This window comes from Embiotoca jacksoni, unplaced genomic scaffold (assembly GCF_022577435.1).
Source record: "Embiotoca jacksoni isolate LCO1_2020_lvr unplaced genomic scaffold, fEmbJac1.0.p SCAF_46, whole genome shotgun sequence".
Classification (NCBI taxonomy): Eukaryota; Metazoa; Chordata; class Actinopteri; family Embiotocidae; genus Embiotoca; species Embiotoca jacksoni.
The window spans coordinates 2,002,054-2,028,427 of NW_027185399.1; the positions used below are offsets into that span (position 1 = coordinate 2,002,054).

At 42.8% G+C, this 26,374-nt stretch overlaps 2 protein-coding genes across 3 annotated transcripts in view; both read left to right on the forward strand.

The window, feature by feature from the left end:
* The window catches only part of angpt4 (angiopoietin 4), a 37,015-nt gene extending 14,187 nt beyond the window's left edge, over nt 1-22,828 (forward strand). For both annotated transcript variants that reach the window (XM_069169586.1, XM_069169587.1), the window contains 9 exons: nt 13,299-13,454; nt 13,549-13,670; nt 16,435-16,519; nt 17,169-17,316; nt 17,424-17,536; nt 17,733-17,834; nt 17,963-18,129; nt 18,630-18,763; nt 18,865-22,828. In XM_069169586.1, the coding sequence (XP_069025687.1) occupies nt 13,299-13,454; nt 13,549-13,670; nt 16,435-16,519; nt 17,169-17,316; nt 17,424-17,536; nt 17,733-17,834; nt 17,963-18,129; nt 18,630-18,763; nt 18,865-19,025 (1,188 nt within the window). In that variant the 3' untranslated portion in view covers nt 19,026-22,828. The remainder of the gene's footprint in view (nt 1-13,298; nt 13,455-13,548; nt 13,671-16,434; nt 16,520-17,168; nt 17,317-17,423; nt 17,537-17,732; nt 17,835-17,962; nt 18,130-18,629; nt 18,764-18,864) is intronic.
* Nucleotides 22,829-23,646: 818 nt separating this feature from the next.
* cox6c (cytochrome c oxidase subunit 6C) lies at nt 23,647-26,087 on the forward strand. The gene is made up of 4 exons (XM_069169631.1): nt 23,647-23,742; nt 25,045-25,159; nt 25,711-25,843; nt 25,964-26,087. The coding sequence occupies exons 2-3, from the start codon at nt 25,055-25,057 to the stop codon at nt 25,834-25,836; spliced, it is 231 nt and encodes a 76-aa protein (XP_069025732.1). The 5' UTR covers nt 23,647-23,742; nt 25,045-25,054; the 3' UTR covers nt 25,837-25,843; nt 25,964-26,087.
* Nucleotides 26,088-26,374: the final 287 nt, after the last annotated feature.

Consider the following 26,374-nt stretch of genomic DNA (forward strand, 5'->3'; position numbering starts at 1 on the left):
CTTTACACACTCGTAGTGTGAGAAAAGAACGACACAAAAACACAAAATACTCGACCGGGTTTTGGTATCCTGATGTTTCACTTGTAAACATCGGATCCTAATTTCAGAAACATGGGAAAAAAAAACGTTCCTTTATTTAGACTGATGTAAAGATATGGGGCGCCGTCACAAAACCAGGATTGAAATTTCTTCTTTTAGCTTTCAGCTTTTTCCTGAAAGAAGACACAAAAAAAAAAAAAAAACTGCAATTGAATTTGATTTGGTCTTTAACATGATTCAGTGAACAGCACACAGAATGGGAACCAACATGGCCGCCAATCTTTGTTTACATGAAAACAAACTGATGACAAACGATAAGTTCAGCCTTTTTCTGGCCGGATCGTTGCTAATAAATTTGGAGTTCACGATTCCATTTTTTTGTTTGTAACCGAGATGAAAGCTTCCTTTTTATTTCAAAGAGTCGGTGGAGTTTCAGCTCACAGGTGTTTTTTTCCCCCTGAAACTTCCTTCCTGCAGATATAATGAACGCTCAGATCGCCTCTCTGATTTCTCGTCCGATGTTATCGGCGTCCTCGCAGCAGGTGAGGTTTGCTGTGGTAAAGCAAACAGCCGAAGGACCACCAACATCTCTGGTGTAAACAAGCAATAAACAAGATGCTTCAAAATAAACAAGTGTGTGGGACAGCGACGCAGCAATAACAAGGGGAGCAGGATCAGCGCTTCTCGTTCCTTCAGTCCAACACTCGGTTTCCTTATCGTGTACAAATGCATTGAAAAGTGAGTTCAGGCAGCTGAACAAGCAGGTACTTTATTTTAGTCGGGCAACAAAGGAACTGGTACAAATCTGGGACTTTATACTATAATCTGTTCTAAAACTTGAATCTCAGTAACCGTCATCTTTGGATCGCTGACGCTGCCAGGAGAGTCGGTGTCTCTCCAAAAAGTGTGCAAATCCCCCCTTTGGATGGGATTTACTTCTCAAGGAGAGGTGGGAGGATTTTGATAATACCGGCTCTCTTCATGTTGAAGTCCATGTCCTTGTTTGTCTGTGAATCTCTGAGGTTTTTCCACTGGAAGATTTTCTGCTCTTCTTTTGTATTCTATCAGCTATTCAGCTTTTGTGTTTGAAATGTTTCAGCCAATCTGATGGAAACATGTGAACAGGTGTCACAGCAAAGCGTGAAATAGACACGCTCGTCTACTACAGCAAAACGAGAGGTCGGCACGCTTTAGGCTGTCTAGGCGTGAAAGTTACACGTTTTCCTGTCGTAGACGAGAATGAAACCTACTTTTTGCTTTGACCCGTGCGAGTTACAGGAAACAAAAAACAACCCAAGAATATTTAAAAATGTCCTTATACTTGGTGTCGGTACCTCTGTTGCTGTACCGTCGTCACATGATCCTTCTTCACGCAACATTTACACGCGTGTCTCTTTCACGCTTTGCCGTGATACTAAGTTGTTCATGTTCTTGGACTCAAGTGGTGATGTGAAGTATTCTTATTGTCATAGGAAGTGATAACATATGACTCTTTATGAAATAGTTGTTTAAAAAAAAAAAAAAAATTCCTTGACTTGCAAATTAAGCTAATTCCCAATATTTTACGGAAGAAAAAATTTGGACAAATTTTATTGCAATTTTTGAGAAAAGCAGCAGCGAACTCAAACATTTTTGATCAAAACTATCATAAAAAAAAACTAGAAATCCTGGAGGGATTGATTTCTATTTATTTTCTCAACACTGCAGTCCTCATTATCTTCAGTGTGCGAGTTTTCTTCCATTCAACTTTTCTTTTTCAACCTCTCTCCTAAAACATGATCATGTGTGATCTGTCCTGCAGAGAAACATCCTCTGTGCTGTGCACCATGAATATCTGTTTTACATGAGTGGATCAACATGTGTCCGCTGTTGATCGTTTAAAAAAGAAAAACACATCAGCTCCCAAACTGAAGATAAATCTTTTGCTGTTCTTCAACGTTTCTCAGAGTTTGATGAGTGAGTTTTATAGCCATCAGTTACACACAGATAATGGCTCATATTAAAAAAATATTCAACACACACACACACACACACACACACACACACACACACACACATATGTACCTCTGTGACTGTCTTTCACAAGACCTCACAAGATTATATGTGCAGCTGTCAATGAGATTTGCAGGATTTTTTTAAATATCGTTAAAAAAAAATAGACATAAAAAATTCTCATAAGAAGAAGAAACGACTGGTCTGATGTTCTGAGACTCAAAGTTTCTGATTCTGATCTCAAAGGATGGTTTTCTTTTTTCTTTCCTCTGCTCTGTAAAGGAACTCTGACACAGCAGGAGTTCTTCAAACGACAAAAGCATCAGTCGGCGCTATGTGGTCCGAGCAAACGTCTCTCCTGCATCCTCACACAGTTTTCTTACATGTTATAGACAATCTCCGAATTAGTTCAACTTGAAAAATAAATTTAAGTTTCCATCTTAAACTAATCAGAATAAAAAAATTTCACTGATTTGAAAAACTACCGCAAGAATTATAAAAGTCTGTTGTGAATAAGTTGACAGATGTTTCATGTAAACATCAAAACTGCAGTGAACTCAGACAGCTGCTTTGATTTAAAATTGGATCTGCTCAGTCCAGACGACCCTGTTCAGTGTCTCGGGGAGCCTCGTTCGGGGCCCCCGAGCCAGACGTTGAGACCCGACACATCAGATGACAAATTGGCAAAAGGAAGAAACGGAGAGAGAGAGACTGTAAGTGAGATTTATCTCCTGTTCAAAAGGCCACCAAATTAGTTAGTGCAGCAGACAGGCTTTTATCAGCCGGACGGGGATGAAGCACTCCTCCTCCTCCTCCTCCTCATCCTCCGCCTCCTCATCCTCCTCCTCCTCCTCATCCTCCTCCTCCTCCTCCTCCTCCTCCTCCTCATCCTCCGCCTCCACCTCCTCATCCTCCTCCTCATCCTCCACCTCCTCATCCTCCGCCTCCTCCTCCTCCTTCTCCTCCTCCTCCTCCGCCTCCTCCTCCTCCTCCTCCTCCTCCTCCTCCTCCTCCTCAGTGTGTGTGTGTGTCAGACAGAGGCTGAGAGCGAATGTTGGTTCATTTTGTTTTCAAATCCCAGTTTAAAGAGCCATTTGTCACTGAAGCCCTGAGCATGGCATTGTGGGAGACTTCGGTTGCCATGGAAGTCGACTCGCTGAGAGCAGGGGGAGGACAGACTGATAGGGGAGGTGGAGGAGATGAAGAGGAGGAGGAGGAGGAAGGATGGAGAGAATACGGACAGCTAGACGCTGTGAAGGATTATAAAGTGTGTGTTTTTAAATGAACAACAGATGAAAGAGAGGAGGTGTGAGTGGTGGAGGGGGCGATGAAGAGGAGGAGGGAGGAGGAAGAGGAGGGAGCAAGTTCCCAGTAACTTCTGGTCGAGTGCCAATCTGACCACAACCACGCAGAGCTTCTTGGAAAATCTCTTCTTGTTCTTTCTCATTCGATCTTTCTCTGATTCCCACTGCGCGCACACACACACACACACACACACACACACACACACACACACACACACACACACACACACACACACAGACATTAACAACAAATACACTCACGCTTGTACTTCTTCTTTGTGAGGACCCTCATTAACATAATGCATTCCCGAGCTGCTTATCCAAACCTGAACGGATAAGACTGCTGATTTTAAATGGTGTGTGTAGAAGTCTGATAAATCTTCCTTCGCTGCTCCTCAAAGCTCCATTCTGCTCCACAAACTATGTCAAAGTACAAAAAAGGGTTCACACACTGAAATGCAACACAAGAGGAAGATCTGTCTCCGTATAAATCAATAGACTTAATGAGCTAAAATAGCTGCTGTCGACAAACCAAGAAAAGAATGCAAACATTGAGATGAAATTGGAGAAATGTTTGTTTATTTTTTTTCATCTGCACTCATTTATCAGTCAGGAACATGGACGAAATAGAAAAGTGTTCGTAGCTTCCGGGTCTGAAAACCGAAGCCAATACCGAAGCACCATAAAGTGCAAAACCACCGAGGACCGAGGAAATGAAATTTGCTTTTGTTTCTACGGTCAAAAAAAAACCATGAAAAAAACTTCACAGCAGTTGTGATTCTCAGCATCTGTTTGTAAAGTGAAACTGATCGTTATTCATCACTGGAGATGTTTCTAAATAAACTAAAGAGCCCGTATTCTCCATGATGAAAGAAAATGTCTTCCAGTGCAGCGATGTGACTGACTGATGTGTTTTTAATCGTTGTTGGACAACAATGGAGGCGTACGGTTCAGAGGAACTCTCCACAGGGTGGAACTGTGCGGCTCGTTGTTTATTATCTGTTTTTATGAGCTGCGTTGCACAAAGTAATAAGTTTTATCAGGCTTTGGATACAGAAACAATACTGAGTGGATAAGTTGTTGGTTTTGGTCTTTTCATTGGGGGTTTGTTGACAAGAATAATATTTAAAATCACCAGCCGTATCGGACTTATTTCACCATCACAGCTGAGTGCCAAACACCAACCCTTTAACCTGAGCTACAAAACTAAAGGCTCGACATTAACCAACTGAACTCAGTCTGAAGCACAAGTGCATTCTGGGTCGGGCGGTGGATCTGACCGATCTGATTGGAAACCTGACGATACTACGTCCCGCCCACCGATAGCTGTAACCTGACTGCACCACAGGCCTGTCAATCAAACAGACACGCCCCCAAAAACAGGTCTTCTTGAATCTTCTTTTCTAATGAATGAGGGATTATTTTCAGATGGACCTCCAGAAAACTAATAAGAAGGAGTGACTTTAGCTAACAACACCGAGATAACTGATGGACACATTTTATTCACTTTGGATTTGATGAGAGAAGTTGAATGGGAGTCTATGGAGCCGGAGGCTTTTTGGAGCCGACCTCTAGTGGCACTCGCTGGTATTGCAGCTGAAGACATTTCTGGATCCACTTTTATAAACAGTATATGCTTAACATACTTACTCACATCAATGCACCAACAATACTCCTGAAAAAAACACCTCATTTTAAGACCAACACCTCCACAAGCGTTCAGTATATTTGCTATTTAACTGATTTAACTGCTGGACGAGAAAATCACTGCTGTGTTGGTCTCAAACTGTTCAAGACACTTTTGACACACACACGCACGCACACACGCACGCACGCACACACGCACGCACGCACACACACACACACACACACACACACACACACGCACACACTCCTGCTGGCGTGAGGCCAAGCACCACAGCCATGGAGGGGCTCAAACATTCCCTTTTTATTGCAGCAATGTGGGACAGCAGGTAGTCAAAACCAAAAACCCTGATGACTATCGGCCATGTGAAAGTCATTCTTGAAGGACTTTAATCTCAGGAGCTCCGTCTCTCATCCAGCCAGTGACTCCATCATCGAGCGGCGTCCGTCCAGCACCATCTGCTCATGAAAGGCACCGCTCATTTAATATAAAACACCGGCTTCATTTATTGTGGTAGTGAACAGATGAGGGAGGTTGCAGGTAGTGTTACTCAGATCTGTCTGGACCTCCTGTTCTGGACGGAGACGTGCTGCAGTTGGTTTATTTATCTTCCACCTTCCTGCAGACGTCACTTCGTCTCTTCAGCTCCGAACTGCATCTGTAGTCCAATCAAACTTCCTCTCTTCTTCTGGTTTTCAAACCCTCTTTCTGTAATAAGAGCATTAACCTCCCGTGGACCGTTTTCATACATATTTCTGGAAACAGACGGTCACGCAGCAGGACCGGTTCTGGACTCTTCTTTCAGAACCAGCCGTCACTCACGCTGCTCTCGGATCAGATTCTGGTCCTGCTTACAGCTCTGTGCTGTCGACTTACAAAAAAACAGCATCTGCACACACACACACACACACACACACACACACACACACACACACACACACACACACACACACACACACACACACACACCGCTGTGTTTACTCAGCCCATCTGGTCCTGATTGTGGTGAGATGATTGAGATATTTGTCGTGGCTCGTTTGTGGGGGTGTCGTAGCGACCCGGCAGCCTCACTGAGACACACACACACACACACACACACACACACACACACACACACACTCACACACACACACACACACACACACAGAGAGAGAGAGAGAGACACACACACACACACACACACACACACACACACACACACACACACACACACACACACACACACACACACACACACACAGAGCTCTGACCGGCACACTGACACACCGTCAGCATCGAGGTCATTAAGCTGAAATATTTTGGTTCGTGACACGTAAAGCTGTGATTCACTAAACAGATGCAGCTTTTCATTTCTTTTTATCAGTGATCGTCGTGTGTATATTTATTTTTACAGTTGCTGGCTGTGACTTCATCTGCAGTTGCAAGAATTTCAGGTGAATCATGATCCAAACTTCTTCAGAGAAGTTACTAATGGAGGATTTATTTGAGCAGCGCAGTGATGGTTGGTCAGTCTAACGCTTCAGTCCACACTAATATGTCTAAAACTTCACGTACGGCCTTGAAATTTGTTGCAGACGTCGGTGCCATCCTCACAATAAACTGCATTAACTTTGGTGATGCTCTGACTTTTCATTTAGCGCCACCATCAGGTCAAAAGTTTGATTACTTTTGATATTCCCCATCAACTGGGATGGTTAACGTTGTAAACATTTATACCTTTTAATGTTGTTGTTGTTGTTGTTGTTGTTGTGAGCATGCCAGCATCTCGAAGTTAACATTTACTCGTCATAATTTGCTTATCAAATCTTATTTTGATCTTTTGGTTGCCTTCAAACAAGTATTGGACGTATTGGATCAAAAAATTTATAAAAAAATGTAACTGTGACCTCCAGAGGAATCACCAAGCATCAGCATTTTCCTGTCTATCTCAGTGTCTTTATTTTACTGCCAACGGGGGGCGCCAAAGTCCGACATTTTACCACATGAAAGACTTTGACAGGATTATTTCTTGAATACACTTTTCTAACAGTAAGCGAGCGAACCGAAACTTTTCAAAGATTTGATTCGGTCCTAATTTTGCCCCATTTTATAGTGAACTCTGCTGTTTGTGTTTTCTCATTCAGAGTCCTCATGTTGTGGGAATAAGAGTCTAAATTATCAGACTGACATGGGTTCCCTCCACTTCACTCCCACTCCTGCCTCTTTCACATTTTTTTCTTTCCCATAAAAAGGATTAAAAGTTAATCTAAAGTTGAGTGAAAGTGAAAGTTTAAAAAATGCATCTGGTTTTCATTTTATTCTGCTCTTTACAAACTAGAAATGCCCCCCAGAACATGTATAAATATGCACTCTGATAAGGATGATAAGAAATGTGTTATTATCACTTAAAGAATTTTTTTCAGGGTGACTTCTGAACCAAAGTTTGAAAGAAAGTAACCACGAGGCCACTGAAACAGTGATTTGCTTTATAAAGCAGTATTCTTTTGTATTAATGCACAAATTGTATTTTCAAATCTCTTCATTACGTTCGCATCACAAACCGTCCCTCGGTGGGATTTCTTGAAGACCTGACAGTTTTCGCAGGCGGCCAACACAAACACACAACGGTCTGTTAAACAGGGCTCAAATGAACGTCGTCCCCTGGAGGTTTTTCCATCGCTCTCCTCGCGTGGTACCAAAACAAGCAACTGTGAGGTCCATGTAGGATTCAAACGGCACCCGAGTGACCCGACGTCCCGCTGACGGACAGAAGAGGAGTGGGAGGAACTCTGCTCGTTTCCTTCTGTCCTGATTTATTTAAACAGTAACTGAACACTGAATAGAGTTCTTTGGAGTTTGTAAATTGTATGTCCAGCCAATTTATGGCACTATAAGGAGATATAGTCACTCTCCTTTTTGTTTTTCCAGAAAAGAACAAGACTTATTTTGTCCTGTACACGACCTGAAAATCATCAGTTTCTGCTGCGTTAGACAGAACAACAGATCTACAGCTCTTCTGGATGAATAATGAAAATGATGCTTTAGTTATTTATAGAACTAGAAAAACACAGAACTTATGAAGGTTAGAAGATATTAGAGGATATTGATCAGCAGTTTGATGGCAATGACGTTTTAATAAAATGTGAACACTGACTCGTCTGATGCTCCGACAACTTTTTTACTTTTAAAGGTAAGTCTGCAAAACTAGTGCACAGCTTTTATCCATTAAAAGTTAAATGTGGCACCCAGATGCATGCTGGGTAAGAAGTTCAAGTTACTTAAAATTGTTGGCTTTCCTCGCAGATGGCGTGAAAACCAAACATTTAAGAGAAATTCAGAAAAACTCTCGAAAAGGTATTTCGATGGGAAGGAAAAAAAACTTCTTATAACAGGAAGAAAAATCTCCCACAGCTGGAAGGAAGAAAAAAAATCTGCCTTTTAACAGGAGACCTTCGAAAGCTCTTTTAACAGAAAGAAAAACATCCAAAGTGGGAAGAAAAATCTCCCGTTTAACAAAGACCCGTCTGGTAGAACCGAGCTGAGAGGTCGGAGGAGAGCAGAGAGAGAGAAGGAGAGCAGAGAGAGAGAAGGAGAGCAGAGAGAGAGAGAAGGAGAGCAGAGAGAGAGAAGGAGAGCAGAGAGAGAGAAGGAGAGCAGAGAGAGAGAAGGAGAGCAGAGAGAGAGAGCAGAGAGAGAGAAGGAGAGCAGAGAGAGAGAGAGAGAGAGAGAGAAGGAGAGCAGAGAGAGAGAAGGAGAGCAGAGAGAGAGAAGGAGAGCAGAGAGAGAGAGAGAGAGAGCAGAGAGAGAGAGAAGGAGAGCAGAGAGAGAGAAGGAGAGCAGAGAGAGAGAGAGAAGGAGAGCAGAGAGAGAGAGAGAAGGAGAGCAGAGAGAGAGAAGGAGAGCAGAGAGAGAGAGAGAGAGAGAGCAGAGAGAGAGAGAGAAGGAGAGCAGAGAGAGAGAAGGAGAGCAGAGAGAGAGAGAGAGAAGGAGAGCAGAGAGAGAGAAGGAGAGCAGAGAAGGACATGATCCGGTGATCTGGATGTGATGAGAACAGATTTAAACTTTGGCTGATTGAAATCTGACTGTTTGAACCTCCAGCGAGCTTCATTGTGATGCTGCTCTCTTGAATCGTTTTCTTCTGCCCTCCAGTCAGAATTCATTTCTTATCCGAGCGTTGCGTCTTTCTAAGTAAACGACGCCGCGGGGGGCGTCACGAGGAAATGAAATCTCCGCAGACGAACCTTCGAGCGTTCCTGTCTGCGTCAGCGAGGCAGAAGTTCAGCAGGTGTCGGACCTCCGGCTCAGACGGAGGAAGGACGTCGCTCGCCGTCGCGGACGCACAGGAAGGTTTTAGGCAAATGTACGAACTTTATAGCGGTTAGCTAAACATGACGTTACGATCCCCCGCACGAGTTCATACAAGAGGCACGTACATGAGAGGAAGAGAGTTAAGACCCGGCACCGTGCAGCCGCATTCTTCACCGCAGCGGGTCTTCAGAACCGGCCCGGGGCTGTTGGTTTGTTCTGCTGCTTTCTAACATCTGGACGCTCTGATTCTTACCGACACGCTTCCATGACTTTAAAGAGCTCCGCGACCACCGGGACGGTTTTTTTATCCTCTGTTTCAGATTTGGATCGAGCTCACGACGATTTTTCTCAAGTCTGAACATATATGTGTGTAATGTGATGTTTTAAAGGGTATTTAATGTATTTAATGTAAAGATGGTGGACTAACAGGAGGAGCAATCAGGGACCCGCCAATAAGATCCCATCTGAGCCGTCCTGGTGAGATCGGCTCACGAGAGGTGGAAGAACAGGTGTGAACCAATTTAGAGGTGGTCTGGGACACATTACTTTTAGCAGCGTGTACGTAATGTGTCCTCGATGACATCAGCTTTATAATAAAACAGTCAACAACCTATAGAAGAGGCAACCATAGTGGATTTTCACAGATTGAGCAACCAGGAAACTCGCTGCCTTGTTCAGATTTGGAAGATTTCGTGCAAACAGCTTCACCTGAAGTGAGCTGAAGTTTTTCAAAGGTGACTTTTTCAGTCCTTCCATCCTCCATCTCAGACCAACTCTGAGCTTCATCCCTCTTTTTTTGGTCTTCTAAGGGAAAATGCAGCGTGCATACAAACATTACTGTCTGCTGCCATCCAGGATGTTTGGTTTTATATGATTTGCACGGTCGCCTGCTGCCAGAACTTCAAATCATTACTCAGCAGTTCTTTTTGCGTGTTCTCTGGTGTATTTCTTAATATTTATGCTCCTTACTCGCAGTCAGAGACTCGTCTTCAGATGCGTCTCGAGCCGTAACGGTAAAGAAATAATGAAGCTTCTGTTTGCAAAGGTTCATTCAGTTAGTTTCCTCTGCAGCATCCTCGGCTCTCCTTCAGAAATCTCTCCCAAGCTTCGACCTTTTTTCCTCCTTTCTAACCTTTTCCTCGTTTTTCGGATCAAATGTCTGAAGATTCGGTTTAAACTGCTGTTTGCATGAGAATTCACAAACAACTCGTTTTCTTGCAGGATGTTTTGGGGATAAACTCTCGTACTTACCGACCATTCATTGAGTGTTTTGTCTGCTGCAGGTTGGTGAAACATCCTTCAGCTGGAGGTCTTCCACTCGTTGTGTTTCTAGTCTTCAGGTTTGAAGACACAGTCACAGCGTCACAGCGACGTGACGAGTTGAGTTTGTGAAGCCTGAATTCTGTCTGTTAGGAAGATGAATGAGAACTTTATTTTTTTCGTGGTGATTGGAGCCCTTTCTTCTTGTGAGCGCGGTTTGTTTTCAGCTGTGAATGTACCAGAACTTCTGATGAGAGTCCGGCTTCAGCTGCCGGCTCAGATCTCCGACACACTCCAGCGAAGCACGGTGCACTTGTTACCCCCGATCGCTATCGGTGCTACTTGCCTGTGCGTCAGTCTTGTTATCAGGGCTGTTTGGTGACCCCCCCCTCCCCATCCGCCTCCTCTCCGTCCCCCATGTGAAGTCACCCAGAGGGCCAGATCGAAGCCAACATGTGCTTTGAGTTAGCGTCTCAGAAACGAGCCCTCCATACTCCCAGAGCTGCTCAGTGTAGTTGATAATTGTGAGTGTGCTTGAGTTAATTGTGTGTCGGAGGGAAGATGTTTTACATGCTGTGTGTGTGTGTGTGTGTGTGTGTGTGTGTGTGTGTGTGTGTGTGTGTGTGTGTGTGTGTGTGGTTCCATCCTTGAACAGGAAGTAAAGGTCGATTAATGTCGGAGACTCCAAAAGAAAAAGAACCTGCTGAACTTTTCCTGGTTTAATTCAGCTGCTTCTTCTCACATGTTTCTGTTTGAGCATTCACACTCTTTTTTTTTTTCCCCTCTGTGCAGCAGCCAGGTGGAGGTTTCTGGCTTTCATTAAAGTTTATCAGCGCAGCATCTCAGGAAGCTGAGCAGGAGGGAGAAACGAGAAGCTATTTTCGCCTCGTTTGATAATTTGATGAACTTTTCTCGTTGCTTTTTTTCTTTTTCTTTTTGTTCCAGGTTATAAAGTCCCTGCAAAAAGTTGTCTGCGATACGAATCTCCGCTTCTTGTAATGTCCTTTTTTCTCATTGAACAGAGCGACGCTTGTTTTCATCTGAATCTGAACTGAAGCAGACTAAACATTATCGCACTTGAACGACTTTAATAGGTTTGTGAATATGATTCATAGAACCGTCAGCATGCGTGAAGAGAGATGAACGTGATACGGTCAATCAGCCAGATAACATCAGCAGGAAAAAAATCCATTTTAAACAGAACGTGGGTGAAAGTGGGCGATTAGTGAGCACTCATGAACCATGAATCAGCTGTCAGCAGCCAGACGTCACAACAAACCAATTAAACAGTCAATTTTTAACGTCTCTCGTTGGGTTTTAAAAGCTTTTTGTTTTTTTTATCGTCGTCACTAAGGAGACTTCTGGTCCTGTATGTTTGTTTGTTGGTTTGTTTGTCAGGTTTCATTGAGATTTGGTGCAAAACAATCAAGAAATAAGTGAGTAGTTTCTGATCAGGATCCATGTTGTTCTTCATGATAGTTGGATATTTTCCCTGTTTTCATTTTAAGTGCTGCAGAACTGATGAATCCTGATGACCGAGCGTCTCTGAGGATATTATGATGCAGATATTGATGCGTGCAAATATTATTTGTTCTTAAAAACATTTTAGAAAATGTCGTCTACTTTTGGTTTTATTTTCTGTTTGACCCCAGTTATCGATTCTCTTCCAGGTTTTCTGTGTTGGTCCGAACACAGCTCAGGATTTACTTTTGTTTTAATTAGTTTTATTTTTTTGTTTATATCTTGATCGATATCTGATATATCTCATTTCATTCATTACTTAAAATCAAATAATCAGACTTTATTTGTCGAGCACTTTTCATACAAATACAAATTAAGACAAATTGCTTAACACAATAAGCACACGCATACACAAACTCCCATCCCCATTCACGCACAACGTAATAAATGATCATTTGATGAATAAACAATTACATTTGGGTGTAAATTAAAGGACAGTACCAGAAGACCTGAGAGCTCGACAAGGTTAATGGAATGAAATCAGATCATTGGGAACTTTAAAAAACAATAAAAGGACTTTTAAAACTAGAAACTAAAAACAAAAGATAATTTTCCAGACTTTGTTTTCAGGAAATGCTTATGAGCCCCAAAAACATCTAAAACAAAGTGAAAATCCAGCGAATAAGAAACCAACTGACTCCAAACCACTTTTAAATTTAAACAGGGAACATTTAAATCCAGTCTAATCTCCATCAAGACTAAACTTTATCATTAAAAGTGCAAATAAAGTTTTGTGATGTAACAAAAGTGGCCTGAACTCTGCCTCGTTGGTTGCCGCCCCTCCCTCTGGGACTAATCTGTTTGTTGGTGCAGCGATATATTTATCGGCCGCTGCGCTGCTCGGTGGCACCGAGATCCTGCGGACGTGGAAAAGAAACCCGGACGGACGGACGGATTATTTATTTGTCAGGGTCGAAGGGTTGAAACATGGCAGCGCGGGTTGGCATCGCTGGACGTTCCCAGAGACGGAGACAGCTGCGTCTTTATATACCCGACCTGCTGACGTGTTTTATGATGCATCGGTGGGTGGTTGTTTGCCAGTCTCGGCTCGGACTCCAGTGAACTGAACTCTCATCAGTAAAGACCACTGAACTAACCTTTGTGATTGTTCACCTAAAAACAGCTTACTCAGCTGGTTTGGGTGGAGCTCAGCTATGTGAATAAATGTTACTGACCACGATTTGCTTTCTGTCTTTGTTCATCTTCCTCTCACATCTCGTGTTGTATTTATGATTTTGTTGCGTGTGCAGTTGGAGAACTTCGTCCAGAAGAGCATGAGGCGCGACGTGTCGAACATCCAGTCGCACGTCGTCCACAACCAGACGGCCACGATGCTGCAGATCGGCACCAACCTGCTCACGCGCACGGCCGAGCAGACGCGCAAACTCAACGTGGTGGAAGCCAAGGTACCGACCCAGCTGACCCGCTGCTCAACCGGCCCGTTAGCAGCAGGACTTCTGGGTTCATTGGGATTCATTGTTTTAATTTTTCTTCCTCCAGGTGCTGAACCACACGTCCAGAATAGAGATCCAACTCCTGGAGAATTCTCTGTCCACCAACAAGCTGGAGAAGGAGCTGCTGCTGCAGACCTCCGAGATCAGCCAGCTGAGGGACAAGAACAGGTAGAAACCTCCTCGTTTGTTTGGTTTCGCCGCTCGTCCTCAAAGAGCTTCTTCGGTTCAGTGGACTTTCTTCTGACTGCAGCCCAAACCTGTTTCTCGTCACATCCAGATTGTATTCAGGTGATTTTCTTTTAAACAATCCAAAATAATATGGGGATTTATGTGTAAATAAATAAATATCAAATATAATATTATCAACACTGGATTCGGGAGTAAGTTGTGCTGCTGATAGAAGACGTAAATCACAGAAAATCTATAAAAAGTTGCAAGTGCAGATAAAGAAGATGAACAAGAAGTGATAACAAACAAACTCACTGACAGGAATACTGGACCAGGATTGGCTCCAGACTTGTGATGTCACAGTCACGTCGTACTTCCAAGTGTTAAACTGAGATTCGAGGTGAAAACAGACGAACAATAATCGTAGCTTTAAGTGAACACATTGTATTTTTTATCTGTTTGTTTTCATCTGTAGCTCAAAATGCTTCTCTTGAAGCTCCACTGATGTTTCTGATTGTGCGGTTCGGCTCCACACGACCGTTGACCTTCACAGTCGTAACGTGTTTCTGAGATTTCCCCCTCGAGACAGATGAATGTTGAAAACACATTTTGTTATAATCTGAGTCAACACTGAGCGAAGAAAAAAAGAAAAAGAAAGGGATCTTATCAGTGATAATATTTGAGATATATTCCAGTCAGTGCAGACATTGGAAACACAGAAATATTTAGAGTCTCAATATTTTCACAATTTTTCATCGTGTGGTGAAATTGGACGCTGAAACATGCAGACTGATTATCGAGCGTATTCTCTGTACACGAACAGATATCATACAAACACAGGCTGAGAGTGTGTGTGTGTGTGTGTGTGTGTGTGTGTGTGTGTGTGTGTGTCGATGTGATCAGACGTAACTCTTCTTCTTCTAACTCTGTGGCTATCAACAAATCTGGATTCTGATTGGAGGAAACACAGCAGATGATATAAACAGATCAGAGGGCCCGAAGGCAGAAACACACGGAGATCAGTCACCTGATTCATCTGCAGGAAAAAGCTCTGATTGAATTTTCTGTGAGTTTGAGAGCTCGTTGGTTCATCTGTAAATCTGGTTCTATTATGACAAATAAAAAACATCCTGCTTTTAATTCTGGTGACAATACATTCCTGAGATAACTTCCTCCCCCCCCCACCCCCCGCCCCCCACCCCCCCGAGTCCAGAGACGCTTTAATGAGCCCGCGATGTTGGAAAATATTCTCAGTATTTAATCCTGTAATTAATTAAGATGGAACAGGTTGAATCTCCACACTGATGTCATAAAACACACACACACACACACACACACACACACACACACACACACACACACACACACACACACACACACACACACACACACACACACACACTTTCTGTATGAAATTACAAGCTCATGAGTCTACATGTTTACACCGCACACTTTAACACTTCACACATGCTGCATAGACCGCAGCGCCCCCCTCCACCCCCTCCACCTCCCTCCACTCCCCTCTGGCGGTTTCCAACTCCCCATCAGTCTCCGTCCGGTGACCGTTCCCTCGTTCATGTGGAGGTCAGCATGTCGAAGTGATCAGCACCAGGAGCTGAGAAGGAGTTTGGGCTCCTGAGGTCTCACCTGTGAGAGTAAAACGATATCTTTAACTGGTGTAACGATGCGGCGCGATGGAGGGACGCGTCTGACTCTCGTCAGCTTCACGTCAGCAGGAACTGGACTTCTGGTTGTTTGGTTCAAAAAAACTAAAACCTCAGATATCATATGAACAGATGTGGCTGTAGGCCATTTTTCTGGGTGTTAACACGCTGATATTCGCATGCAGGACGTCAGTGGAGCCAGTTCACCTTCTGACTTATGAGGCTGGCGACTGTTAAAACTTCATTTTAAAGATGTAAGGTTTAGATTAATGAAACACAGCAAAACAAGTGTGTGTTTAGATTTTAAAATGTATTCCTGTTTTTGTCCCTGAAACCCCGAGACTTCCTCAAAAACACAAACAAATCAAGTTTCAGGTGTCTTGCAGCAGGAAAAAGAGCCTGTGTGAACCACACTGCTCCTTAAAAACAATAAATGACATTAACTTTAAAAAGTGATAATGAGCTTTATTCGTACGTGATGAGATCTTTTGTTTAATGGCCGCCAGCTGATGATGTGTGTTTAACCACCTTCACCACAAAGCTAATGTAAAACTCACTCTGATGATGTCGTCCTCTTGGAAACGCTAGAGGATCAATTTTCCCACCTGACTCCTGACGACCAGCACACACACACACACACACACACACACACACACACACACACACACACACACACACACACACACACACACAGATACAGATGAGTGAACTGGACTTTAGCTGCCGCTCCTTCATCGGGTTTCCTTCGTTTGGCTCGTGTGTTGTTGATTTAACTCTGAGGTCTATTTTCAACAGCTGCTCTGCTGGTTCAGCTGCACAGATAACGAGAGCCGCAGTCCAATCTGGCAGGAAGACTGATTGACGAGTTATTCATCTTTATTCTGCTGCTACAGACACATTTGTTGGACCAATAGTTTGGGTTCCTCCCTGCAGACCGAGCTCACGTTTCACCGTCTGATGGTTTACTGACTTCCTACATTTCCCAGAAAGCCTTCATCTGTACCTCTACTGCCGGGTGTAAAGCAGTATGTTTTATTATTATTAATATTATCATGTGAATCAGCTGATAATTCAGAGTTCTTTGTTTGTTTCTGTTTCAGTCGTCTGGAGAGTAAAGTTGAGATGTTGGAGTCTCAGCAGAGAGGAGAGCTGGAGGACATGAAGGAGGAGAAGAACCGGCTGCAGGTACCAGTCATGCAAATCACTACATTAAATCATGTATCGTGAGTTCTATATTTACAAGCTCATTTTTGACATTTATAAGTCCAAGCTTTCAGTGTACGAGATGCAGAACGAGAGTCTGACCTCACAAATGTAAATGTTACAGATCTGAGTCTGCAGGAGATTTTTATAATAATAATAAACTTAATTTGTTCAGCACCTTTTCATGCGTAGAATGCAACTCAAAGTGCTTTACAGGAAAATATATAAAATATGATCATTTAATAAGACAAGTTAGCAATAAAAACAAGCTTTGGATAAAAAGGTAATATTTTATAACAAGTAAATGTGTAAAAGTAAATAAAGTGAAATCCTGGAGTGACTGATACACACCTGTAGTTCAACATAAGTCGGCCTTTTGTGGCCCTTTTTTTTTTTTACTTCCCATTTTGAACAGTGCAGGAAGGAGATACATTTTTAAGTGGCTCAAAACATTCAAAAATTTGAGTTTCGACTTCACGATTGAGAAATAATGTCCTGAAGTTAGACCGTCGTGATAGAATCAGAGGTACATTTTTTTAATTATTATTATTAAAAACAATATAACTCGTGTGTATTGAGTTTGTGCTGTCGGTGCAGAACGATTAAACAGGAGCGAACGTTCTTCTCTCAGTCGGTCGTCACCACTCAGACGGCGGCGATCGAGTCTCTGGAGCGTCAGCTGAGAGTCGCCAGCAGCAACAACAGCGTCCTGCAGAGACAGCATGCCCAGCTGATGGAGTCCGTCCACACACTCATCAACATGGTGGCCGGCACGACAGGTACACACACACACACACACACACACACACACACACACACACACACACACACACACACACACACACAGGAGGTGTCTGTGTACCAGGTGTTGTCTCTGTGCTCGTAGGTTCTCCTCCGAGGAACCAGATGTGGAGCGACTGTGCAGACGCCTATAAAGCCGGTCACTCCGTCAGCGGTCTGTATCACATCTACATCGGGAACAGGACCGAACCTGTGCAGGTAACAGCACACCTGCTCACAGGATGGTCATATAAACGGCTGTGAAACTGATCCAGCAGCTTCTCTGTTGATCTGTACATGAAAGGAATTCACTGGTTTAAAGTGTGACATGAATAAAACAACCAAAGAAACTGTTAACAGTGTGTGTGTGTGTGTGTGTGTGTGTGTGTGTGTGTGTGTGTGTGTCGTCCTGCAGGTGTACTGTGACATGGAGACGAGTGGTGGAGGCTGGACCGTCTTCCAGCGCCGCTTCAACGGCAGCGTGGACTTCCAGAGGAGCTGGAGGGAGTACAAGATGGTCCGTTTGATTGGCATTAATCAAACTAAATGTTAAATGAAATCCAATCATGATCAGACCTCACCTCCACCCCTCCCCCCTTCCATCCCCCCCTTCTCCCCTCCTCCCTCCCTCCCCCCTCCCTGCAGGGTTTCGGGGACGTGTTCGGGGAGCACTGGCTGGGTAACGAAGTGTTGTATCTGCTGACCAGTCAGGGTCAGTACTCTCTGAGGGTGGAGCTGAGGGACTGGGAGGGAAACTCCGCCCACTCCCAGTACGACCACTTCACACTGACCAGTGAGAAACAGCAGTACAGGTACCAGTAACACAAACATACCGAACCGTATCGTAATTTAGTGCTTTACGAAAATACAACGAAACAAGTACTCGAGTACGAAGGTGGATCAGAAAGCTCTGAGTTGTGTGTGAACGATGTGCAGCACTGAAACGTGAGCAGAGGAACATCAGATGTCGGGTCAAACTTCTGGGGAACAGAAAGTGTTCAACACGCCCGCTTACAGCCAAGTGTTCCTGAGCCCATGCAGTGATTTCCACCGAAACATTGATGTCTGTTTTTAAAGCAGTGCTGCCTGAGGGTGCAAAGATCACAGCCACAGCATCCAATCTGTAGCACTCAGTCATCAGGGTGATACCGTCCTCCTGCTCCATGATCGTGACGGTGCTGCACATCGTTGGCGCGCAACAGGAGCAGTCTCTGAACCTACTGATCCACCCTCACCTACTTTTATACTTCACCACATTAATGTAATTGTGTAATATCACGTTTCACTGACCGGCCCGTCTCCTCCCACTCAGGTTGTATCTGCGAGGTTACAGCGGGACAGCGGGGAGGCAGAGCAGCCTGACCACCCACGGCACCGGCTTCAGCACCCGCGACCAGGACAACGACAACTGTGACCACTGCAAATGTGCCCTGATGCTCACCGGAGGTCGCTCTCTCCTCATCCTCTCCTCACTTTATTCTTCGCTCTTCACTTCTACTCCTCTTCATCTTCGTCTTACTCCCTCTCTCCATCTCCACCTCCATCAGGTTGGTGGTTTGACGCCTGCGGTTTCTCCAACCTGAACGGGATCTACTACACCGTCGGCCACAATATCAGGAAGCTCAACGGCATCAAGTGGCACCACTTCAGAGGGCCCAGCTACTCCCTGCGCTCCACCTCCATGATGGTACGGCCCTGCAATGTCTAACAGCACCCCCCTCCACCTCCACGATGGTTCAACCCTACGACTTCTAACAGCACCCCTCCACGTCCATGATGGTTCAACCCTACGACTTCTAACAACACCCCTCCACCTCTACGATGGTTCAACCCTACGACTTCTAACAGCACCCCTCCACCTCCACGATGGTTCAACCCTACGACTTCTAACAGCACCCCTCCACCTCCACGATGGTTCAACCCTACGACTTCTAACAGCACCCCTCCACGTCCATGATGGTTCAACCCTACGACTTCTAACAACACCCCCCCACCTCCACGATGGTTCAACCCTACGACTTCTAACAGCACCTCTCCACCTCCACGATGGTTCAACCCTACGGCTTCTAACAGCACCCCTCCACCTCCACGATGGTTCAACCCTACGAATTCTAACAGCACCCCTCCACCTCCACGATGGTTCAACCCTACGACTTCTAACAGCACCCCTCCACCTCCACGATGGTTCAACCCTACGACTTCTAACAGCACCCCTCCACCTCCACGATGGTTCAACCCTACGACTTCTAACAGCACCCCTCCACCTCCACGATGGTTCAACCCTACGACTTCTAACAGCACCCCTCCACCTCCACGATGGTTCAACCCTACAACTTGTAACAGCACCCCTCCACTTACATGATGGTTCAACCCTACGACTTCTAACAGCACCCCTCCACGTCCATGATGGTTCAACCCTACGACTTCTAACAGCACCCCTCCACGTCCATGATGGTACGGCCCTCATTTTTAATCTCACAAAGTTCTTAAGAAAACTGGTAAAAGTTCTTTAAATAAAAGTAGGTTTTAAGAAGAGATTTAAAAGAAGCGGGTCGTTCCAAAGTGTTCCCTCTCACAGTTCACATCATCTGCCTGAGGAGGTCAGTCCGCATATCAGGTGTTTTATGGATGTAACAGGTGAGAAACGTGGGAGAAAAAGGCCGTGAAGATCTTCCAATCCATCGTTTCCTGGGAGCCCATGTAAACAGGCTCAAACAGCAGTGGTGCGGTTGCGTCTCTTGGTTCTGGTTAAAGTTCTGGCAGCTGACTTCTGTACTGTCTGGAGTCCATCAATAGATTTTGTATTACAGCCAGTAAAAAAAAAAAAAAAAAAGAAGAAGTTGCTGCAGCGATTGAGAGAAATATTTCTACGATGATAAAAACATGATTGCACAAGCTTGGTTTGGTTCGTAGCTGAGACCTCAAACTACAAGGAAACCAAACGCGAAGAATCTTCCCAGCAGGTTTAAGGTGGTCCAACAGGGAACCAGCAGAGGGTGCAAAAGAGTGATTAATTGGGAAAATACTGTCAGATTAATGGATAAAGCAGCCCTGAAGAGGTTGACAAGGAGACTTTAGGAACTTATGAATTCACCTTAACGGGTCAAGAAGGAAACAAGTGAAGAAGAGATTTGAAAACTGACTTTTATTTGGACTTTTTAATTAAGCCACACATGTTAAAGTGGAAGAAAGAAGCCATGTGACTTCCTTTAATTTCAGGAAGACAGAGAAAGAATCCGCTCGAGGTTCGATCTGATGAGCTGGAATTTACTGTGATCGTCCCCCGATCGTCCTCTTTTTCTGTGGTTTTGTCCCAGTGACGAAGACTGGACACGGACCACGTTTTTTCCTCTTTGAACTCAAAGACACAAGTGCGATTGTGGTTTCCGAGATACTGAAACAAACATCTCAAGCTCGCTGATTACAGTATCAATGAAAGCAAAGAGTGAGGCAGCAGGAAACACTGAACGTCAAGGTTTTAATTATTTCCAGGAAAACGATAGCGAGCAGACGGAACTTTTTGATGCACAAGTAATCACACTTTTTCTTTTTTTTACTGAATATTGAAAAGAAGGAAGGAATCAATGAAAGAGAACAGTCACTAAAAACAAAGCCAAACTCAACCTTTTTTCTGTTGTTTTATGTCGGTTAAAAAATGTGGACGATGAACAAATAAAAATAAAAATGTTGTTTTAATTATCTTCCTAATCCAAACAACCTCTCTTGTCTCTTGTCTAAATCGTAAATTTTATACAGCTTACAAACAACTGTCCCGTGGCACTTGTAGAATTTAAATGAATTACAGAACACATTTATATCCTTCAGTGCTTTGGACTGATTAAGTCATCATCGGAGCTGTCGGAGGCACTGACATCATCTGATGTAATGGTTTCAGTTGGTGACGCAAAGTGTGGAAAAACAACTCAGATTGCAAAGAGCTGTCATTTATTTTTAATGTCACAACACAGTAATAAATGTGTTGTGACCCCTTTAAGACTCTTCTCAAGAAAACGGTAAACACGACTTCATTTTAAAGCAGCAACAGACTTTACCATTGGATGTGTTGGGAGATCTGGAAACGGCTCCGCCACCCAAACTTGCTGCTAATTTTCCTAGTGGCCGTTCGTGGTATTGCAACAACAACAGAAATGCGATCCAAAAAACATTTCCACCCAGATCGCAATTATAAAAGACAGATCTGTGAAACTGTTCAGAGGTCATGGATGTATTTTACTCTCTCTGTATATTTTACATTAGAAAAGTGAGTTATATTTTCTACAGGCTTATCTTTGACCGAAGGCCGAGCTGAACCCCCGATAGCGGGGCGGCCGCTAATGAGCAAGTTCAGTTTTGGCGCACAACCTGGAAGCAAACCTTCAAGCTACAAAACTTTATTGGCTTTATTGTGAGCAAATTTCATGGAGCTGGCATCATGTTTGAGTCCAGTTCTCTGAAGGACTTTACACTGCGATGATATCACTCAAATAAAAACGGACTTTTCTAGATTCTTGGAAAGTGTCACAAATATTAAACCTCGTGGATTAAAAATTCATAATAGAAAGAGTGAAAACTGAGGTCTCCTGTCAACAGTTTTTACAGATGTGTTATTGTGAGAAAAATGTTTCTCGGCTTGTTGAAATACCACAAGTGGCCCCTGGGAAAAATGACCAATGAAGCAGTTTCTTTGTAAACAGAAAAAAAATAACGAAACAAAACCACAACACAAACCTGGTCTGTTATTTTCTGCATGTGTTAAGTTGACATGTTACGTATCAGTCCTGTCTTGAGGAATTACAACGCTGCAAAGAGATGTCTATGTTACGTATTTTCGGAATTACACGTTTAGGATCCAGGATTGCAGCCTTTAGGTTTGCAAACCTTTCAAGGAACTGTTTGACATTTTTGTAAATCCTCTTTCTTTGCTGAGATGTGGATGAACAGATTGATACCACTCCTGCATCTGTTAAACATGTAGCTTGAGCTTAGCATAAAGACTGGAAACAAAGAGAAACAGCTAGCCCACCTCTATCCAAAGGTAACAAAGTCCTTTACCAAAAACATTCAGAATAATCTAAATGTTTTCAGATGATCTCCAACATTCATGAAGACAAAGCTGCCTTTGGTTCCTTCTGAAGCTGACGTGCGATAAAAAAAAGTTTGATATCCTGGAAACAGCCGTCGATACAGTTTTGTACTTGATGCCGATAAAATTCTCTGCAGGTTTTAAAAAGTGACAAAGTGAAGTTATCATGTAATTGTCAGAATGAAGGTGTCCGTACTTTACTCTTGTTAAAATGCACTTTATAGAGGAGAAGATGGCAGATGGAGAGTGTGGTTTTAATTGTTGCTTTCATTGTTCCTGTGTTTGTTCAAGATACAGAAAAAATTAACAATTTTCTCTTTTTCAGGGTGAACCTTGTTTTTTTTTTATGTACTGCGTTTGTGTAGCGAAGCTCGTCCACTCAACTCTAAACAGTCTGCAGTATTTTTGTACAATAAAATATGTTATAAAATCGAGTTTCATGTGTCTGTTTCTCTTTCCCTCACATTTAAAGAAAAGTGATGAGTCTGCAAAAATATAACTTTAACTTAAGAGAAAAAAAAGAAATAATATTAATAGAAATAAATTGACATATGTTCTTATTTTCAGCCTTACACTACCTGTTGTAAAATGTTTTGTTCCGAGTCCAATAAAGATGTGTGAAGTGCTCAGTGCTGCTGCACCTCCCTCTTCTGGTCACTATGTGTTACTGCAACATGTTTATAAAGGGACAAAGTTGCTGCTCAGCGGTTTATGATCTACACAACATGAAAACTAAAAGTGTGCAGTGTGTGTGTGTGTGTGTGTGTGTGTGTGTGTGTGTGTGCAGGTACACCTCACCAGATTACAGTAAATGTATTTTCTGAAACAGCATCAAACAATTTATGATACGATCCTAAAATTTAAAAAAAAAAAACCAAATACACATATACATATAGATACATACAGATTAAATTGCCTATATTTGTAAAATAATAGATGTTTAGGGTCATTTACGAGTAGCGTTTCCCTGAATATATTTTAACGTACTTTAATTTCAGTTTGACATGACTTGCAAAGACTAGAAATACGTTTTATGGCAGGTAAGTTTGATTTATTTATGTTTAAATAACAATAGAAAATAAAGTAATAATGTAAAAATGTTCAGTCTAGTCATTTGTTGTAGCAGTGAAACAAAAAACAACAACATGTCCACAATGATTTAAGAGCGGTGACCATGTTTAATGTGTCAGTGCGTGTTTACGTGACTCCAGCTGCCCCGCCAGGCTTCGCTTTGCCGCCACTTCCTTTTGTCCCTCAGCGGCTCCAGTAGAAACCTCTTCCGGTAGAGAGAAACGCAGCGGAAGTGTGTTAGCGGCTTCTGTGAAGGTCGAGAGTCTAATTTGTGAGTATCTCCGTCATTTCAAACGATTTCAGTGTGTTGGTTGGTTGTTTTCGGAAATAACGAGTTTGTTACTCAGTTGAACACCGACCGCCTGGTTTTATTGAACGTTTTACGGCTTTATCACCGCCAGCAGGTAGCTGTTATCGACCTAGCTACGGCTAGCTCAGATTAGCATGATGCTAACTTCGCTGAATGAAGTCGGTTCACCTTTAAAAGAATTAAATGTTGTTTCACTAAATTCTGTGAACATCAGCTTCTCTGTTTAATCAGACGGGACGAGACACTGTTTAAAATAAGGATGATCAACTTTTACAGCTGAAAACCTCCAAAAATGAACCAGTTGAAAAATAAATGTCAGATGAGATTTGATTCTGTCATAATCTTGTAAATTTAATATTTTATACACTAAAGATTTATTATGATTTATTCTGATTTATTCTGATTTATTCTGAGTTCAGGCCAATATTCGACCAGTTGACTTAAATATGTTCTGATATAAATTTAATGATTTATTGATGACGTTAGAAAATGAACGTTTACAGGTGAAGTCGTGGAAATACGATGCTGTAATAATAAGATGATTAAAATATAACTTACAAGCACGCGGATTATAAACAGCCTGGACGTGAAAACGTGTTTCCTGAACCCGGCCTGTGAACACGGTGCACAACATCTGGCCAGCTGTTATATTTTATGTCTGATTTACAAAAACTAAAACATGACTGACGCTAAAAAATGATAAACATGTTCGTGTAGTTTCCTTTTCCTCTTTTTATTGTTTAAATCATTAAAGTTCACGATGTTTTACTTACATTTCCACCAGAATGCTTTTCAGTAAATAACTGCTTTGAAACATTTAGATGGAAAATTAAACGACTATTGTGATCATAAATTAGTTGTAAAAGTCCATTTTGGAGTAAAAGCTCCAAACGTTTCCTCAGATGAGAGAATTTGATGTATTTGTTTGTATTTCACGGCTGTAAATTCACTATTTGGGGTTTTTAGACTTTTGGTTGAATATAACAACATTAATTTGGGTATTAGTAAATTTGAACAGCCTTTTTTTTTTTTTTTTTTTAACTTTTTCCTGAAACACAATCAGTTCATTGTGAAAATAAGTGGCAGGTTAATCAATAATGAAAATAATATACATTTCGCTGCCCTCGTCATGATGTCATCGGAGCGGTGACTGTTTCAGTTCAGTTTGATGTTGTGCAGCACATGATGCAGCTTTTTATTTATTATTATTATTATTATTTATTTAAATGTATCAACAGAACTGACTTTGTTTTCTCCCTGCAGGTGATCCACCATGTCTCTGCCAAAGCCATTGATGAGGGGGCTGCTGGGACGCCGTCTGAGGTTCCACCTGCCCATCGCCTTCACTCTGTCTATCATGGCCGCCGTGGTGTTCAAGGTCAGAGCGGGAATCACACGCGTGACACAAGATGGCAGGAACGCCTCAACGTTTCCCGTCTCATCTGTTTAAACAGTTTATAGATGTTCCTTAAACGCCTCACACTCAGACCGTCACTAGACGCTACAACTTACCCGTGTTCCCTAAACGCCACGTGTGTGAATGTTTATCAGCAAATTTGCCTATTTTTTTTTGTGTGCACATTTTATTACTTTTTATTTAACAACATGAAGCATATTGAACTGTTTCTGTGTGAAGTTCCTGCTACACAAATATAATTTGAAGTACTCGAGTATTTCTGTTTCATGTTACTTTAGACTACATGTTTAGTTACTTTTGCAGGTTTAGATTTCACATAAAAATCATGTGACCGGTTTATAGAATATGATGAATTGTTGTGGATTTAACTGCATGACAGACTTAAAAAAATAGAAACTTCTTCCAGCTGGTTTCAGATCAGCCTTCGCAGCTGGACGAACGTTTCCTCTCCCGGCCGCCCGGCTGTCTCTTTACGTTGTGATTGAAACGCTCCCGTCTCTTCTTCCTCTCAGTACACGGTGACGGAGCCGAGGAAACGGGCCTACGCCGAGTTCTACAAGCAGTACGACGCCGTCAAAGAGTTCAACGCCATGAAGGAAGCCGGCATCTTCGAGAGCGTGCGGCCCTCCGGGGAGTGAAGCCGCTGTGAGTTTCTTCTACTTCATTTTTGGAGATTACAAACTTTAATATCTATTTTTTTTTTTAAAGCCACATTAAAGCAGTTTGATCGGTGTCTCATAGTTTTGTGTTGTTTCCTCCTTGCAGCTCTGCTTCCCCGTCACTCATTCCTGGTCTGAAGATGGTTCCTTCTCGTTATTTACTGATCAGATGTGAACATCGTCGTGCTGTTATGTTCCTCTGAAAAAAATAAACTATTCTATTAATGCGAGCGCTCTGCTGTCTTTTTGTTTTCTGAAAATCTAAAAGGTTTTTGTTTAAAGAGGAGGAACATTGAAACAAGACTTCACAGAAGTGAAATAAAGCGTCCATGTAACACAATGATAGTACAGTATGTACTACCAACCAACAACTATTTACAATATCAATACATCTGACAGTTTTCTGTGATCATCGGATTATTAAGTGTAAAATGTGAGAATATACTGAAAAAAAAAGATTCTTTCCCCAACATGTTCATATCAAAAACCCAAAGTTGTCACAAAGTGGAAACTACCA